General features: G+C 40.2%; 1 protein-coding gene across 2 annotated transcripts; it reads right to left on the reverse strand.

Moving 5' to 3' along the window:
* Positions 1-826: 826 nt before the first annotated feature.
* sh3bp1 (SH3-domain binding protein 1) lies at positions 827-17,075 on the reverse strand. 2 transcript variants are annotated; one of them, XM_083933282.1, is made up of 18 exons: positions 16,833-17,075; positions 11,914-11,956; positions 11,085-11,189; positions 10,918-10,994; positions 9,665-9,776; positions 9,274-9,350; positions 9,096-9,183; positions 8,900-8,968; positions 8,714-8,804; positions 8,477-8,613; positions 6,751-6,862; positions 6,351-6,432; positions 6,190-6,270; positions 4,833-4,946; positions 4,456-4,553; positions 3,293-3,452; positions 2,734-3,086; positions 827-1,235 (listed from the first exon to the last, which is right to left on the reverse strand). In XM_083933282.1, the coding sequence occupies exons 1-18, from the start codon at positions 16,880-16,882 to the stop codon at positions 946-948; spliced, it is 2,139 nt and encodes a 712-aa protein (XP_083789408.1). In that variant the 5' UTR covers positions 16,883-17,075; the 3' UTR covers positions 827-945. The 2 variants fall into 2 exon arrangements, with proteins under 2 accessions (XP_083789408.1, XP_083789407.1); XM_083933281.1 differs by having other exon boundaries at positions 827-1,265.
* Between the last annotated feature and the right edge of the window lie 1,011 nt (positions 17,076-18,086).

The raw sequence follows: 18,086 nt of genomic DNA on the forward strand, positions 1-18,086 counted from the left end.
ACATTATTTTTCTCATCCTGCCTCTCTGAATATACCTGTGTTGAACCTCTGTCTGAAAGGCTCTGTTTAAGCACCTGTCTCTTTAAGAACCCCTCCTGAAAAAACTCAGTCTGCTCTGATTGGTCAGTGTTTCCTGGTCTTTCTCGTCTGTGCGCTCTCTCTGTGTCTGCAACGCATTGCAGCCGGGAAACGACTATAACATTGCTGAAGCGCACTTTCTACCTTTATACAGTATAGTTGTGACATCACAACTGTACAGAAGTCCTGACGGCTCATTTAAAGTCACCGCTTCTGAATACAGGCTGTGTGCATTTCTCTGTGGATCGATTGTTTTGATACTTTCACAGTATTTATATAGCACCTCAGCCTGCTTTGTAATATACATTAGACAATAGACATTTTACTTTTAAAATACGGGACCTTTAATTAGGTCACAGGAATACTTTTATTCTGTAGATTTATAGAAATTCCACCCACAAACAGCAACTGGCAGTCGGTTTTGGATAGCTGAATTAATTTATTGTGTAACTATTATTTTGACCAAAAAGACTCGCTTTCTGGTCAAATTACGTTGCATTCTGGGAAAAAGAAGACATCATAATTGAAGAATAAATAAATGAAGCTGGTTACAGAAATGTTTTGTAGACACAAAAAAAAGGGAATTAAGCTGCAACACTTAAAGGAAGATATTGAACAGCACAGATTGACAATATCAAAAAACCTGGCATGTTTAAAAAGTAACTTAACAAAAGCAGTGTCTCGCTGCCCTCTCTGTTTGAAAGTTTCAAGCCTGTTTCACCCTTTACACAGCCAGCGTAACTCATAGTGTGTAACCACACAGAGATGAAAACATGAAAAAATAGCCAGCAAAGATAAGATTTTCAGGGTTATTAAGTTACTCTTTAAAGAACTACAAAAAGATGAATGGCACATGTGTCATTTTTCTCACTGTGCTAAAGAGGGAACCTCTTTCACTTGTGATGGTGGAGGAAGTGGCGGGGGGCACTTTGGGGCTTTGAGTCCAGGCTTTTTTGGAGGAGGCTTTTTGAGGCTGGCCGACTGAGCGCGGGGTGCAGGTGTCGGCTGGATCTTTGTGGTCGCAGCGACCGGAGCTGTGGTAGGGGGTGGAGGGGGGGTCTGGAGCTTGGGGGGCGCTGGAGGTTTGGGTTTAGAGTACTGAACTGTTATCTGCTCGTTAGCTTGGTTGCCTTTGGCCAGGTTGAAAGTTCGTTTGGCTGTAGGATGAGAAATGGAAGACAGCGGGACTGCAGATTATGACAAAAGAAATATTATTATTCTTTTACAAATGAAAAGATAAACTCAAAAGCCATCAAACCCATCCTTCCTCCCTTTAGTGCTTTGGCAGCTACAGCCTTACTTGGTCTGGTATGATGAGTAGCTCACCGTGGCTAATGTTAGCTAACCGTTTAAAGAAATTGTGTAACTGATAGTTTGCTGACTCGATGACTCTTCTTCCCATTTTAGCACATTATTATTATTATTATTATTATTATTGCATGGTCACCCTGCAATTGACAAATGGCCACAGATACATAGTTTCACTTTGAATTGAATTTGAAAGACCAATGTGATGAGACAATGTGCAAATGTAGCATATTCGACATAAAACTCAAAAAGCCTCAAAATAAAAACAAATTAATTAACATATTAGATAAATAAATCCATTTTCTATATTATTATATAAATATATAAATAACAATAATAATAATAAAATAAAAATGGCCACGTATATGCTCTACCAAGTGCTGTTTTACTTTAGATTATAAAATAACTTGTGATGGTCAAACCAGTGAAACACAACTGCTTAACACAATGTTATATAAGAAGCAGGTTGTCAGGGGCATCAGTGTTGTAGTAAGACAAACATATCAGGATGGGAAGACTTATAAGGGAAAGTATTTCAGCCTCTACCCACGAGTGAGGCATTTATAACAATGTGAGAGATGACGCATGACCCTAGAGGTTTATATTTTGGTCTTTGGTGTGAGACTTCCTGTTTCCTGTGTACTTCCTGGTTGTTACAACAAGAGCAGTAGATTTATTTTCTCTCTGTCAGCCTGCCCTAACAAGCCGGCACTTTGACTCAAAACTTGAAGTAAAGAATTTGAACAGGACATTGCACAATAGAAACAAAAATATAAATAATGAGACATCCTTGTGCCCTCAGCCCAAAAACAACAGTGAATGAAGGGGCTGCTGTGTCTGCAGGGAAATACATGATGGGCCTCTTCGAGGGACGCGTTGTCAGTTTGATGTGACGATGTTTTACTTGAGAAGTACTATCCAACCTGTGACAACAGGTGAAATGTCTCTAAAAGGAGCTTTCTTAAATGTGAGAAAATAACCCTGAAGATGTCTCAATGTTTTTCACTCCAGGTTTTAAATTGGGAAGATGTGGGCACGGACGGATTATGAGACAATGGGCCCCTGGGCACAGACACGTAAGACACCCCCCACCCTTTCTACATAGGAGACCACCAAAATCAGAATCTCAAATAAGTCTACTTTTAGTCCTATTGTAGTTGTTTAACATCTATTTTAGTCGCTCTATGTTTGTCTGTGGTTGTTTTGTGTATATTTAGCATCTCTTTGTGATAGTTTTGTGTGTTTTTTTCATTAATCCTTTCATGGATGTGTGCATTTACCAGGCATTGTGTTCCTGAACAAGTTAACATAACAGGTCTTGGCAGCCACTGGGCACATTGGACTTACGTTTATACGGTGAGGTGATCTTCACCAAAGCTCTTGGAGAGTCTGGGGGAGCCTCCAGAATTGGATCCAGCTGGCCTTGATCCAAGCACTGCTTCTGGGTGGGACTCCTGAGCTGACTTGAGTTTGGCACCGACCCCGTTGCTTTAGGAAGCGTTGTGGAGCTACAGGCAGCGGAAGCGCTGGAGGCCACGCCTGGGCCGAAATCGAGGGAGGAGGAGGAGCTGCTGGTTGTTGTGCTTTGATGGGTTGGTGCCACTGTGTCAGTTACAGGGCTGGCCCATGTGGAGGTGCCGCTGCGACTCACGGAGCCAGATTTCACCAGACAGAAGCCACCACTGTCCTGAGAGGCTGTGCTGATGGAAACAAATGGACAAATGTGTGAAAATACTGGATTGGGCTCCAACTATTATTAAACCGTGGGAGCCACTACAGCGCAAACCAAGAGCAGTGTATCCTGATGTGATAATCTAAGGCAGTTATGATTGTGCTGTCATCACGATGATGATTTGATGCTGCACTGTGAATGCAATTTGTGAACGGTGACCTCACAGAGCGGTACCTGTTTGTCTTTGAGAGAGCGAGGTGATAAGAGGAGGAGGAGGCTGTGGATGAAGAGGAGACTGTTCTGCTCAGTTTCTCCTTTTCTGGGATCAGAGACTGGGCAACAGGATCTGCCACATCTGGGACCTCTGGTAGGTCCGAGATCTCGAAGGATACATCTGATCAAAACCAAACAAAGAACAATTTATGAGTGCTGGAGCAATTTATTTTTTTCAAGAATAATTCAAGGTTATATGTTTAGTTTCTGGCCTTTATTCCCTTTGGTAATAATATCATTATACCCACCTATTTTATTGCTGAGATCTGACTGTGCTAACAAGAACTCCACTCGGGCAAGAAATCGGAGCAGTCAAAGGACCAGACAGGTTTCAAACAAACCCAGATGTATGCTAAATGTATTTGGAAAAGTAAAAGTACAACCCAGACTGTCTGTTGTAAATATTTATGAGAGTTTACAGACAGACTTCCTGGTTTAACTTTGACTTGCTGTACTTGCAGCAGCTGTTAGTGTTTCCTGTCCAATGGGTGTGCTGACTTTCAGTTTTACCTCCAAAAAAAGTTGTTCAGATTAGCATGTGTCCTGGTGCAGCAGCACCCTCAGGTGCCTTAAGGACGGGTCAAGGGTGCCACAAAATCGGTTCATTTTTAAATTGTATTAATTTTTTTCTACATTAAAAGATGAGGCAACATTATATTTGCAAGACCTCATATTGAGGCGCTGTCTTTAAGAGTTAAACTCTGACTTTAAAACCTGTATTATTTCAGTTTATCTTTTTCTTATATATGTATATATATATATATATATATATATATATATTTATATATATACGGTAAATATAATATACCGTATTTATTTATATATATATATATATATATATATATATATATATATATATATATATATATATATATATATATAAATACGGGCTTAAAGGTACCACAAGCTAATTCTGAACTAGTAGGCTAATACTTATGCTTGACAGAGGTGTCAAAAGGGATTCACGATCATCTGACTCATTCTAGATGTTGGCATATTCTAAGATTTCAGTGATTTATTTGAAAAAATCAACGTTATCCAAAACCACAAATAATAAACCATAACAATCATTTAAAGACTGAATGCTGATGACACATAAAGGGCGTACATCAGTGTCTGAATACCTTCGGGGAAGAGGCTGGAGCTGTACTGAATAAGAGGCTCAATGACCGTCACCACTTGGACTGAAGAAGCTGAAGCCATGTCAAACAGAGCAGCTTCCCTAAAGAGAGGAAAGACATGTGGGACGGACAAGGGCTCAGACTGCAGAACATAGTGACAGTGACTCTTTCTTCATGGTCAGAGACAGACAGAAGGATATAAACAGAAGGGTGCTGCGGCTCAGTTACATGTGATCAGCAGGTCTTGTTGATGACATGTGTCACCAGTGCTCGTCTCTTCATATTAGGAAGAGCAGGCAGGACCGAGAAACACGTGTGAATGGAGTACGGTAATGGTACAAGTAGGGTGAAGACAGAAAGACGATCATGTCACTACGCACCCTTCAGTTTGTGGCCAGAGCAGGTTGGGCCCCAGGACGATGGCGATGTTACTGGGTGTCATTTTGTTTACAGCCTGTTGCTCAGACAACAGAGACAAGAACTGGACCAGGTACCTAACAGGGAGAGAGAGAGAGAGCGAGAGAGCGAGAGAGAGAGAGAGAGAGAGAGAGAGAGAGAGAGAGAGAACAAAGGTAAAGGGAGGAAGTCAAAGAGGACTAATAATTTGAAAAGATTGTCATCCAGTGGGTTTAACAGTGTCACAGTAAACACTATTAATGCACTTACATAGAATGAAAGTACACACTGGATGACATATGAATGCAATTAATCAGGTGCAAATGGAAATATCCAACTATGGATATATAAATATGCCATTCAGGTTTAGACCTCTCTCAAAATTCTTTGGATAAACCCAACAAAGCCATGTCAGCACCTCTGTGAGGCTGTACTCAAGAACTGTCACTCTGAGCTAAATGCTACCACCTGCATACTATTATGATGACAATGTGGATGTCAAGCAGCAATCATGTTTACCATGTTCACCATCTTAGCGTAGTGTGTTAGCAGGCTAATATTTGCTGATTACAGTAACAGGAAGTTAACTAAAAACCACAAATGTCAACCTCATGGACCTACAGTCATTAGGCGTCAGTACTGTTGAGATATTTAAAGGAGACATATTATGCTCATATTTAGGTCCATTCTTTGCATTTTGGGCTTCTACTAGAACATGTTTACATGCTTTAATGTCAAAAAAACACATTATTTTTCTCGAACTGTCTGTCTGAATATACCTGTATTCACCTTATGTCTGAAACGCTCCGTTTTAGCGCCTATTTCTTTAAGCTCCTCCTCCTAAAAATCTTGGTCTGCTCTAATTGGTCAGCATTTTTTTGGGCCGTCTGCATCTGCGCTTTTTGCGTCACTGCACCATCATTACAGCCGGGGAATGACTGTAGCAGCACTTTCTACCTTTATACAGTAGAGTTGTGACATCACAACTGTACAGAAGTCCTGAAGGCTCATTTAAAGACAGAGTTTCTGAATACGGCTGTGTGCATTTCTCTGTGGATTGAGCGTTTTGACACAGTATTTATACAGCACCTCAACCCTATCTATAATGAAAAATACATAGAAATCTTACTTTTTACAATATGGGACCTTTAAGATGAAAAATGTGTACTGCAGATTGACACTGCTATCCAAAAAATTGCTTAATGTTAAAGTTATATGAGAATGTCGATCGTTGCAATATTTTTTGCCTACCAGGAGTGACATTAAGTGTGTTACAGATACACAAAGAGACATTTGTTGATGTGATTCTAGAAAAAAGATATACGTGATGAGTACACACACCGGAGATTGTTGTAGTTGGCAGGCGGCAGTTTCTTTAGTAGTACTCTGAACTGCTCCAGCTTCTCTGTCGGGTCTTTTTCCCTGTGAAGAAAGAGATGAAACTTAAGAAACAGACATGAAACCGGAGTAGAAATATAAAACATCATAAACATTATACACACCCTGCTGCTTTAAACCAGTCATTGTAGAGTTCGAAGGTCATTAGAGGTTCGGGAAGTTCTCGCAGGTAACACTTCAAAGCTCCTGTCACATTCAGACATATAATAAAAATAATAATGAATAAACCCATGATTTGTATAAAAAAATATATATTGTCAGACTGTTTTCTTTCTCACTTTATGGTAAAAGTAGTGATTCATGCTCTACTTAACTTGTGTAAGCGTTTATATTACTGTTCTAAAAATTATCTTGCACACAGGAAACTATGCATTTGACATTACTGGAAGCTGCAACCGAGGCTGCATGTGGAGTGAACAGAAGAGGAACTGGGAAATCAGCGAGGAGTGCCCGCAATTGAAACTAAGAGGAAACCTAAGGAAAAAGATGTGGCCGCATCCATACCGGCCACGGCATGAGGATCCATGCTGAACTCGCTGTGGTCGACTGCTTCTTGATCCAGACAATTCTTCAACCTCTTCACCACCGAGGCCGCCGCCGCCAGACGGAACAGACCCTGAGGGACGAGAGGGAAGAGGAACGAGACAAAGATGGAGAAAAAAAGAAAAATGAATAAAAGGGAGAGCTGGGGATAGAAGCAGTGCTTGTCAATAACAGCCTGCAAAAGATGACATTTGCTTTTGAAAAATACACAGGTTAATTTGCTTTAACATCTGCAAATCTTTCATATTCCTGAAGCGGAGATGATAAATGTGCCATTTCAGTTCAACTCAATTAAAGTTTATTTATAGTCCCAAATCATAACAAAAGACACTCTAGACACTTTACATATAGAGTAGGTCTAGACCGCACTCATGAGTTACAGAGAGTTATTATAATAATTACTATATACAGTATTAATCCAGCAATCTCGTTCACACAAGATTATGCACAATCAGTTTCCTCCACTGATTGTATAATAAATGAGTTTCTAGTGTTGATCTTCTGTTATAGCTCAGTCTATGGGGACTTGTCTGTGGAACCAGAGGGTTGCAGGATCAAGTCCCCGCACGGACCAAGTATGGCGTGTGGACTGGTAGCTGGAAGGTGCCAGCTCACCTCCTGAGCCCTTCAGCAAAGCCCCAACTGTTCGGACGACCGTCCTGCGAGAAAGTCCCATAGCTCCCATATCTCTCAACCATACATAATGTGTATACTTGGCCCTGTGTGTGTGCAAATATAACAGTGTAAAAAGAAGAAAAAATGCCCCTTGCGGGATGAATTTGGTTGTACAAAAAGTCACTCAAAAGAGGTGGTTAATTTTTTCTGGTAAGTATGATTTGTTTTAAACCTGTTTTTTTTTTTTTTTATTAAAATGAGTATAGTAATTAAGGTAAATTACAGCACTTGACAGGTAGCTAGCTATCGCAAATGCTGGCTGCTAACTTAGTGTTTAGCTTAGCATCCTCCCAAACTATAAAATCTCGTCCAAATATGGTCACTTCTGGCTCCAAAAAACAGGATGGCGACAACAAAAAGCCAAACACGAGGCTTCGAAATGGTTGTCCACAAACCATTAGTTTTCTCATACTGTCTGTCTGAATATACCTGTCTCCACCTTCTTTTTTAGCGCCTGTCTCTTTAAGACCCCTTCCTGAAAAAGACCAGTCTGCTCTGATTGGTCGACGTTTCCAGGTCTTCTCCATATGCACTCTCGGTGGCACTGTTGCAGTACTCTCTACATACATACATACATATATATATATATATATAGCACAGTTCAGTCAAGATGTCCTGACGGCTCGTTTAAAGACACAAAGACACATTTCTCTGTGGATTGAGATTTTGATGCTTTCTCAGTATTTATACATTATTAGTATTATTAACACCTCAACCTGCTTTCTAAAAAAATAGCATGGGAATCTAACTTTGTACAATACGGGATCTTTAAGGACCAAAAGCCTGTTAACAGTGCCAGGGAGATAATAAATCTAGCATCGGTAAAACTACATATTTCATATAAGTGAATCAGTCATAAACATCCAGCATTCCCTGAGAAAGAGAAGAGAAAATAAACAAAGAACTGAAGCTGCATGCTGGGATGGTGCTTTATGAGGAATTAAATCAGAATCACGTCATCAACCTGAGGGTTAGGACTATGATCCCTGTGGTCTCATCCTATCAGTCCTACCTCCTCAGTCATGCCCGTCCTCAGCAGCATGTGAATACACTCCTGGATGGGTGCAGCTATTAGTCTGTTGCTCCGAGACAGATGAGAGAGCAGAGGCTCCCCGTAGACCTTCTGATTAGAGAGGTTAAGCTGGGGTCCTGCGGAATCGGATAAGAACACAGAGGAAATAAGAACACGCGTAGAAATATCGCAGTGAGGGTGCGGCAAATAAACAAACTAACTGCAAACTAACTCCACCTTTTTGACTGTGATTCTCTTTGAGCTCGCTGATGTTTTTGTTGAGGAACTCATGGGAATGTTTGTGGTATTCTGCCTGGAGCTCAAGAAGCTTCGGTCGGAGAAACAAGAGAGGTACATTTGTACGTTGGATTTTGTTTTGAAGGAAAAAGAACAAGCAATCACAAGACGAAGATGGCAACTCACACGGATGAAGTAGTTAGCGTAGTCATCTTCTTTAGTTCCGAAGTGATACAGATCTGCAGAGTACTGGTCCTACAGAGACAGAGAAACAGAGACAGAGAGGTCAGAGGTCGATTCCACAGAGGTGGCAGACGTACACACCGCAGCAGGGGTAGATGCTTGCTGCAGCCGAGGTGGTTGCAATAGAAAACACCGGTACCTTGATGCTCTCCAACCTCCGCCAAGCTTCTTCCACTTCCTCCCTGAGTCCATCCTGCTTTGCCTGGGCACCAGTGCTGGCTTGGCTCCTGACCACACACACAGAAAGGAGTGGAATGTGTATTAGCTGTTTTTTCGGTGGATAAACATGTAGACTGGGGCAGTTTACGGCAACTCACCTGGTTCTTGCGTTGGTCCAGTCTGTAGTGAGCTTTGCAAACTGCTTCTTGTTCCTGAGAATCTCTGGTAAATCCTCCTACAAGTAAAAAAAAATCTGTAATATTTTGGTATTTTATTTCCGTTCAGCTATAGCGAGTTGTCATTGCGTTTATTCAGGCAGTATACAGGGGCATACCTTAACGATAAAGCACATGTGCATACTAAACATTTCAGTGCAATCCAATTAAAAAAATCTATTCTCTATTAACAAACCCCTCTGTGTTTGTTCTGGTATGAATTTACACACAAAGGATACACACACCTTTCTCTCACACACACACACACACACACGAAGCGCAGCGATCAGAAGAATTATATTAGTTTCTGTTCAATAAAATGCAGTGTGAGCACCTCGCTGAGTTTGTTGAGTGGCTCCAGGACTTCCTTCTCCACTTTCATCTCAAAGTCTGCCAGCATGCTGGCCAGCATCTTCTCCATGAAACAGCACATCTCCAACACCCGTCTGACACACACACACGTTTATTTGTTTTTAAGAATATTTTTTGGGCATTTTTCAAGCCTTTATTATATACAACACACAGGAAATTGGGTGAGAGAGAGAGAGAGAGAGAGAGAGAGAGAGAGAGAGAGAGAGAGAGAGAGAGAGAGAGAGAGAGAGAGAGAGGGGGGGGGGAGAGAGAGAGAGAGAGAGCGAGAGAGAGAGAGAGAGAGAGAGGGGGAGACTGCTCTAACCTTTGTGCCACCAGCCGCCCCTTTTATTTATCTTTTTATTTTTCAGTGAGTTATACAGTATACTTGATCTTATGTTATGCATTCCATGTATTCTTTTGTTTTTACTTGTTTTGTTTTTCAAATTTTTTATTATTATTTTACAGTAATTATGGCATTCTATTCCTTGTTTATGTTCATTATATGTCTATAATGTGCATTTTTTTGTATAAAAGGTGCTATACAAATACAGTTCATTATTATTATTATTATTATTATTATTATTAGTAGTAGTAGTAGTAGTAGTAGTAGTAATAGTTGCAATAGTAGAAGTATTTACATTTAGATCTAGAAAAAGATGTGTGAAACCATTAACCAGGAGGACCTTGCACAGTGTGGAGAGCTTGCAAAACGACTGACATATTCAGATGTAGCGTGGATCTTAGTCTGGACTAAGAATAGTATAGATCCTCAATACGATGAAGCTTCTTTCTTAGCTTCTTTTACAGCGTAAAGTTAAAGAGCCTCATTTACCAGTCCAGTGAGGATTTAAGATGGTTTACAGTGGAAATTTCTAGCACTTAGAATCAAGATGTCTTTTTGTGTGTCCATGTGTTTTGAATATAAAATCATGTAAAAGTTTGTAATCTTGTTTGGCTAAGAAAGACTGTGTGTTATAAAGGATACACCAAATTTCCAGGCTATAAAATCTACAATATACTAGAGTATGTGACATGTAACTCCCCTAGCTACTCTCTCAGAGACTCAAAGCTTTACATAAAATACATAAATAGTCACAACTAAGCTGTTAAAATGTGCAGGATTCTCTTTTTTTCATCCAGAACTAAAGTCATAAGGTTTTTGCATGACAGCAGTCAACACGACTGTCAGTCAGGAGTTCAGGTCCAGAGCATGGAGGGAGGGATGCACGTCACCTGATAGAGGACTCTGCATCAAAGTCTTTGAGGCTCTCTGCCATGCTTACGGACAGCAGCATCAGAGGCAGCTTTTTCTGTGGATACAGAAGCAGACGTGACACCTTTAAAAAAAAAACATTCAAGCCCTTTTAGCTTCGTCCTCATGGTCGCAAAAGTTTTAGTACCATTCGTTTTTCAGCCTCCAGGCCTGTCTGACTGTGCATGCAGCCCTGCAGCTTCTTGTGAAGGACCTGTGCCGCCTTTTTGGCTGGTTCCACCCGCTGCTCCACCTTCATTCAGTCAGAGAGACACACGTACAGTAACACTTTGAGCTGAAACAACCTGTAAACCTGCAGCAGGCTTTGTGGATATGTGCGCTAGCGTCTAACGTTTTCTTCCTCCAAATAATACATGTCGTGGTGATCAGGGATAATGCCGAACAGGGTGTCCATTATTAGGAATTAATGGACCATGGGAAGGCCGAAACCGTCTGAAACGCAAACCCCCAGGTGGTACCACTGAAACTGATTTGTTGTTTAAAAAAAAGTTTAGATTTTATATTTCAAAACACATGAAAATATAAATTAAGGGTCATCATTTTTTTTCTGAACACGTGATTATGGTATAAGCACGATAATGCCATTCAATGTGTCCATTATCAGGAATAATGGACACATTTCTGATACTGGACACCTGGTCGGGCATTATCCCTTATTTAATGTATATTTAAGGTGGTGGGGTGCTCAGTGGCATTGATGATCATGACTGTAATGAATAAAAATCTGTTACGTCAAATATGAGTGTGCGTTATATAAATTTCCCATAATGATGATTGATGTCTGACTGAAAACACGTTCAGCTGAGTTCAGTCGGGTGTTTCTTGAAAAAGTTTGAATTACAATATTACAAAATACAGCTAGAGCTAAAAAGTAATCACTTGTTTATAATAATAGAATAGAATTATAATAGAATTATAAACTGTCGGGATGAAGCAGGATTTTCTCTTTTTCTCACCAAAACCAGGTCTTCATGTAGAAGTTCAGTGGCATCTTGTGACCTGCAACATTTGTATGAGTTAGTGAAAATACAGGGAAACCACCCTGATGTCAAAACCATCAACAAAAATGTGATATTCCAATATCCTGTTTTCACTAACTCTTCACAAGAGAAGGGATAAGCACAATGTCGAACTATTTGTTTCATTTCTGTAACTATTCAATTCATCGGTACATTTACCAAACGTTTGCTGCTTTTGCACTCTTTTATAGTGTTGGGAATTACTCATATTTTAGTTTTATTTAGTTTTATTTTACATATAAACAATATAAAACATGTACAGAAAAGTACATGTGTGGATGCGGCAGAAACCTCTACAGGCCTGTATGAAAACCACACCCGAAAAACATTTGAATTTTAGAATACATTAAGAATAAAATAAACAGTCAAATAATAAAAACAAATACAAAAAAATCAAATAAATCTTTTTAAATCCGTTACAAAACAATCAAAGTGTAGAGCATATATATATATATATATATATATAGAGAGAGAGAGAGAGAGAGAGAGAGAGAGAGAGAGAGAGAGAGAGAGAGAGAGAGAGAGAGAGAGAGAGAGAGAGAGAGAGAGAGAGAGAGAGAGAGAGAGAGAGAGAGAGAGAGAGAGAGAGTGTTAAAATTAAATAGTGATAAAGAGTCATCTTGAAGAGTTTCTTAAGCATAGAAGTAAAGTTTTTGGACACAAATGACCTACATTTAAAAAACTTAGATGCTAATAAGGAGACGAATGATGCCTAATGATCATATTTAAAATAATAATATTAATAATAATAAAAATAAAGAATAATGACACCTCTATTCACACTAAATAGAAGTGGTTCCAAAGATATATTCTGCACGAAAAACAATAAAATGACTGTGCTGCATTCATGTGCTGTTTGGGGGAGTCTGACATACAGTTATCAGATACAGTTAGTTCAGTTCAGTTCAGTTCAGGAATAACAACAAAAAAGAAATAATGTAAAGAAAAGAGAAGAAATAAACAAGAATAATAACAAAATCAGAATAGTATTTTTTTTACCAGTAATAAAACACAAAATAACAAAGAAAATCGTTAAACAGTTTAACAATAATAATTATTAATTAATACTCCTCCGTTTTCATACTTTCATACATCACATATTGACCTCCATTTTAAATCTATTTCATAATATACATTTGAGATTTTTTAGGTACATCTTAAAAAATGTGATTATGGCTTCCTTCTTCCTCTTTGTACTTTATGAAAAAATCTTTATTTGTACCTCTTATTGAACTGAATCAGACTTGTACAACTCCTCACTCATACTGTTCTACAGTCTTACCCCCAAATTACCCAGAAATACAGAAACTTTCCATCCTGGTACCCACGATCACAGTTTTCAAATCGTCTGCTCTGAGCTCTCAATAGTTTGAACGTTTTTAAGGCCTGACTGACAGGCGCCATGATGCTGACAACCTAAACGTGGAGTGTGAGCGCTGCTGCTGCTGCTGCTGCTGCTGCTGCTGCTGCTGCTGCTGCTGTTCAGTTCAGTGCCAGCTCTGTGGGAGGAGGGAGGGGCTGACACCACCTCTGCTGCATCGACACATAGGTCCAAAAAAAAGGAGGAAAGGCGGTGAAACAACCGTATCTGCAGCTCTGAGAACATCAAGCTTGTGTCACAGCAGAAAGGAAGCCCAACCCGGTTCACAAAGGGGTCAGAAGAGCTTTAAGCAGCTCCCCTGTGTAGTTTCTTATATCCTCCAGTGAACACCTGGCGTTTGAAACAGAAAGAGAAGAATTCCCCAATGTGTTTGAACTGCCAGTTCCTTTTTTTTTTTTTTAATTAAACCTCTCATTTCAACTTTTTCTTTTGGGTTGAAATAAACAAACAATTCCACAGAGCAAAATGACAAAAAAGCATGTGAGCAGACGTGTGATACGCTTTATTAAGAAAGTAGAAGTGTGTTTGTGTCTGTGTAAGTGTGTTTGTCAGTGCTGGTATAATGGATCTCACTCGCCCCTGACCACAGCGACATAATGCATTGATTGATCAGAATCCATGTGTTGTTATACTTTGGCCTATAAACAGTAGGTATGGAAAGTATTCAGACCCCCTTAAATGTCTCACTCTTTGTTCATTTGCTGAAATCATTTAAGTTATTTTTTCCTCATTAATGTACACACAGCACCCCATTTTGAATTTTTAAATATTTAAAAAAACAAAAACTGAAACATCACATGGCCATAAGAGTACAGAGCCTTTGCTGTGGCACTCGTATATTTAACTCAGGTGCTGCTGTCTTCTGATCATCCTTGAGACGGTTCTACACCTTTATCTGAGTCCAGCTGTGTTTGAATAAACTGATTGGACTGGATTAGGGAAGACACACACCTGACTATATAAGACTTTACAGCTCACGGTGCATGTCGGAGCAAATGAGAATCATTAGTTTGAAGGAACTGCACTTACATACATCAAATAAGCCATTGAGGCAGGTTTTTTTGTGTAACAACTGTTAACGGAGAAATCCTGGAGAGTCGCTAACAGCCTGACGTGGCTAACACTGATTAGCTCGGGGCAGTACGGTGAAGCCTCTAAAGCGGCTTTTTTAACCACTAATACTGCTCAAAATAACACCAAACAGTAGTATGAGAAGAGTGCCTACACATAAAGCAAAGCACCAACAGTGTAGTTCGAGAAGTTTATTAAAAGAGTGTTTTGAAAGACTTACCTACTGGCCCCTGTACCAGCTCCTCTCATAGTAAAGTCCATTCAAGTCAATTACCAAATGCAATCCAAAAGGAAGGAGCCCATTGGTGCTTCGCTTTATATGTATTTATTTCCCGGATTTCTCCGTTAATAGTTCATACACACAAAAAACGTTCTCGATGGTTTATTTGATGTATGAAAGTGCCGAAAATGACCATGGGATGATTTTGTGCCGGAAATACACTTTAAGGTTGCAAATTAACAAAGAGTGGAAAATGTAAGGGGGTCTGAATACTTTTCATACCGTACATAAAACACAGCACACATGTAAATCATATTGAGTGTGTGCATGTGTTGATGTTTATCTCATCAAAGGTCATAGCGTGAGTATAAACTGAAAAACTGGTGTTGCTGTGGTATGTGATGAACTCTTTTCTCTGCTGCAGATGCACGCTGTGTAGGTTTATTATTAAGTGCGTCAGAGGTAGCATGGCTTGCACACGCGCACACGCACAGGCACACACGCACAGGCAGGCACACACACACACACACACACACACACACACACACACACACACACACACACACACACACACACACACACACACACACACACACACACACACACACACACACACACACACACACACACACACACACACACACACACACACACACACACACACACACACACACACACACACACACACACACACACACACACACACACACACACACATCAACAAACCAGATGTAGATGTGTAATTTGGTCCCCGCTCTTTTACAAATACCCTTCAACCACACGCGCAGGCACAAACTCACTACATCAGAGGTGTTAAACCTGCATGGAAACAACGTGACAGCCACACTTGATGATGAGATTACTGAAATATTGATCAAAAAAGTAAAAATTATTTTTAATCAAAGTGTCAAAGTTTGGTTTCCCCCCAGATACATACCACAAGTGCTTGCACAGCACCAACTCCCCTGGTAGATCAGACAACCACTGCTTTCACATGTGTGTTGCCAACATTTACACCACCAACTCGAGTCAGTTTTGTCCTCCGGCTTTCATGCCTAGAAGAGTCTGAGGTTTCTCTCAAACCCAAAACAGCATGCTTTACTTTCAAGAGGAACCAGCAACTGTGGCGTTCCAGCATTACACACTTTTCAACACCGTGTTTGCAACCATTTGGGGACGAGGAAACCAAAACAGAATTCAACATTTCCTCAAAAAGCAGAAAATCACGCTAAAACAAAATCTCTCCAGGATGGAAGTTAATGTGACGGGTAAAGGTTCTGGATTTGGGTAAAAAAAATTGGTTTCAGACAGTACAATGTTGAACCAAAGCCATTGTACACATCTATGCTCTCTTCAAAGCCGTCAGATTCCTTTGACAGTTTCAAATTGAGCCAGCGATAGACCACCAACCAGCAAGGTAAACGTTTTTGTCAATGGAGTCTGGTGGCTTTGACCAGAGCACAGAGAACAGCTTCTGTTCCTCCCATCCAAACTTGAACAGTGTTTTCTGACTGCGGGGTAAAGCTGTGAAAAGATTCGAAATATTGCATACGCTTAAGCTGACATCGTTTTTTAGGTTTATCTGCGTTGCCCCCGTCCACAGCAGTACATTTCTTAGCTTCCATGCCTGTCCTCCTGTCTGCTTCTCCAAACTGGCGGCTTGCCCACCGTCATCTACTGTAGGTAACACACTGACTTGGGGTACGTACCTCAACAACCCCACTGCAAAAAAAACCCTACAGAATTATCCCTTTAACAGAAGCCACCACAGCCAGCAAGTGGCAGTTACGGGAAGAGTGTGAATGACTGGTTGCATAAGTAGAGAAGAGTGGTGAAGGCAGTCAAACTAACTCAATTGTCGGTTTTATGGCGATATCCAACGTCTCATGACACGAGCCACCATAACAACACTGATAACTTTTTATTCACCAGAGGAATACTGTGTTATTTCTCCTTAAAAACATGGAGAAATCACAATGCTCTAAACTATGATTTCTAAACATGACGTATGTAATAAATCACCAAAACAAAATCCTATCCTGTACCAAGTAGGTGTTGGAGTCAAGCCTTGAGTTCAGTGCACGTGTGAGTGTGAGTGTGAGAGCCCTCCTGTGCTTCTTACAGTTTCAATGCAACATATTCGACACATATCAGAGGAGACTTATGTGAGATTTAAGCACTTACTTTGCCGCAGAGCCAAACTGCATCAGGATGTTCAGGGACTGCCGGAGCATGCTGGCAGTGGAGTCTCAGCAGCTTCTCCACCTGACCTTCTCAGTCCTGCTAAGCCCCAGGAGATATCTCAGCTCCAAAGAGGTCTACTTCATCAGGGAAAGCAGGTGCACGCCGGTCGCCTCTGTGTGATTGTTTCTGTGCGTTTACGTGTGCGTGTCGTGGCAGTTTTCGTTCTCTTTTCAGGAGAGTGCTCTTAAGCTACATCGAACACAAGTGAGTGAATGAGGAAGTTGCACAGATGAAGTGTCAGTTGTGAGGGGGAAGAGAGATTTTAATGTCACACTATGGTTTTAGTTAGCCGTTAAGAACACTTCATTGATATATGAACAGTAGTATGAGTGATTTGGTGTTAACCCTGAGATTATAGAGGCGCAGTGGTTTTGGCTTAATGACATTTATTTATTTGTTTATTATGTATATATTATTGTGTTTCACAGACAAAAAAAGTACTGTGTCCTTCAACTGCATTAGAGGGTAAATCCATATGTAATATTCCTGGATGGTTTTAAAATATTTTGTGATTTACATCTCACTGAGTGATGCTTACGCGCTCAAAATATACCTCTGGCAGGCTGTGGTTAGTGTGTACTTCTGTAAATGCTAAGAGTGTGTGCTAAAGAGTGAAAAGGATGTGAAAAGGCCAAAAGAGGAAACTGTAAATGCTGCTGGCTGTAGCAGTTTCTTTTTCTTTCAGTCAGTTTTAACAGCACTTTTCTTTAAATGTGGCTTTTGTTGAACTGCTATAGTTTTTATTCTTGTCTCACATTCTTTGTTGCCTTTGCCATTGTTCACTTTGAACCTGTAATATCTGGTTTTACTGCCACTGTTAACTGTTAACACAACGTTGACATATTAACACCTTTTTATAGTTAGCTTAAGATGTCAGCGTACAGTTGTTAATTGACAAATACAGGAGATATGGCGCAATGTTAGCATTCATTCAGAGTCTTATATTTATTGAGCTAAGTCTTATGTTTATTCTCCTTTAGGTCTGTTGTCTGTCTCCAGTAACTCCTGGGGGGAAAATCTGGCCGTTTAGCTGCTAAATGCTCAACTTTCCCTAGCTAGTCGCTAACTTTTATCTGTTTGTTTGTTTGTTTGTTTGTCACTGCAAAGTCTGGTAGAGTGTGAGTTTATCTCTACCAGTGACCCCTTTAACACCAAAATAGACATGTGATTCATGGTTAAATATTGTTTAAATCC

This window comes from Echiichthys vipera, assembly GCF_963691815.1.
Source record: "Echiichthys vipera genome assembly, chromosome: 18".
Classification (NCBI taxonomy): domain Eukaryota; kingdom Metazoa; phylum Chordata; class Actinopteri; order Perciformes; family Trachinidae; genus Echiichthys; species Echiichthys vipera.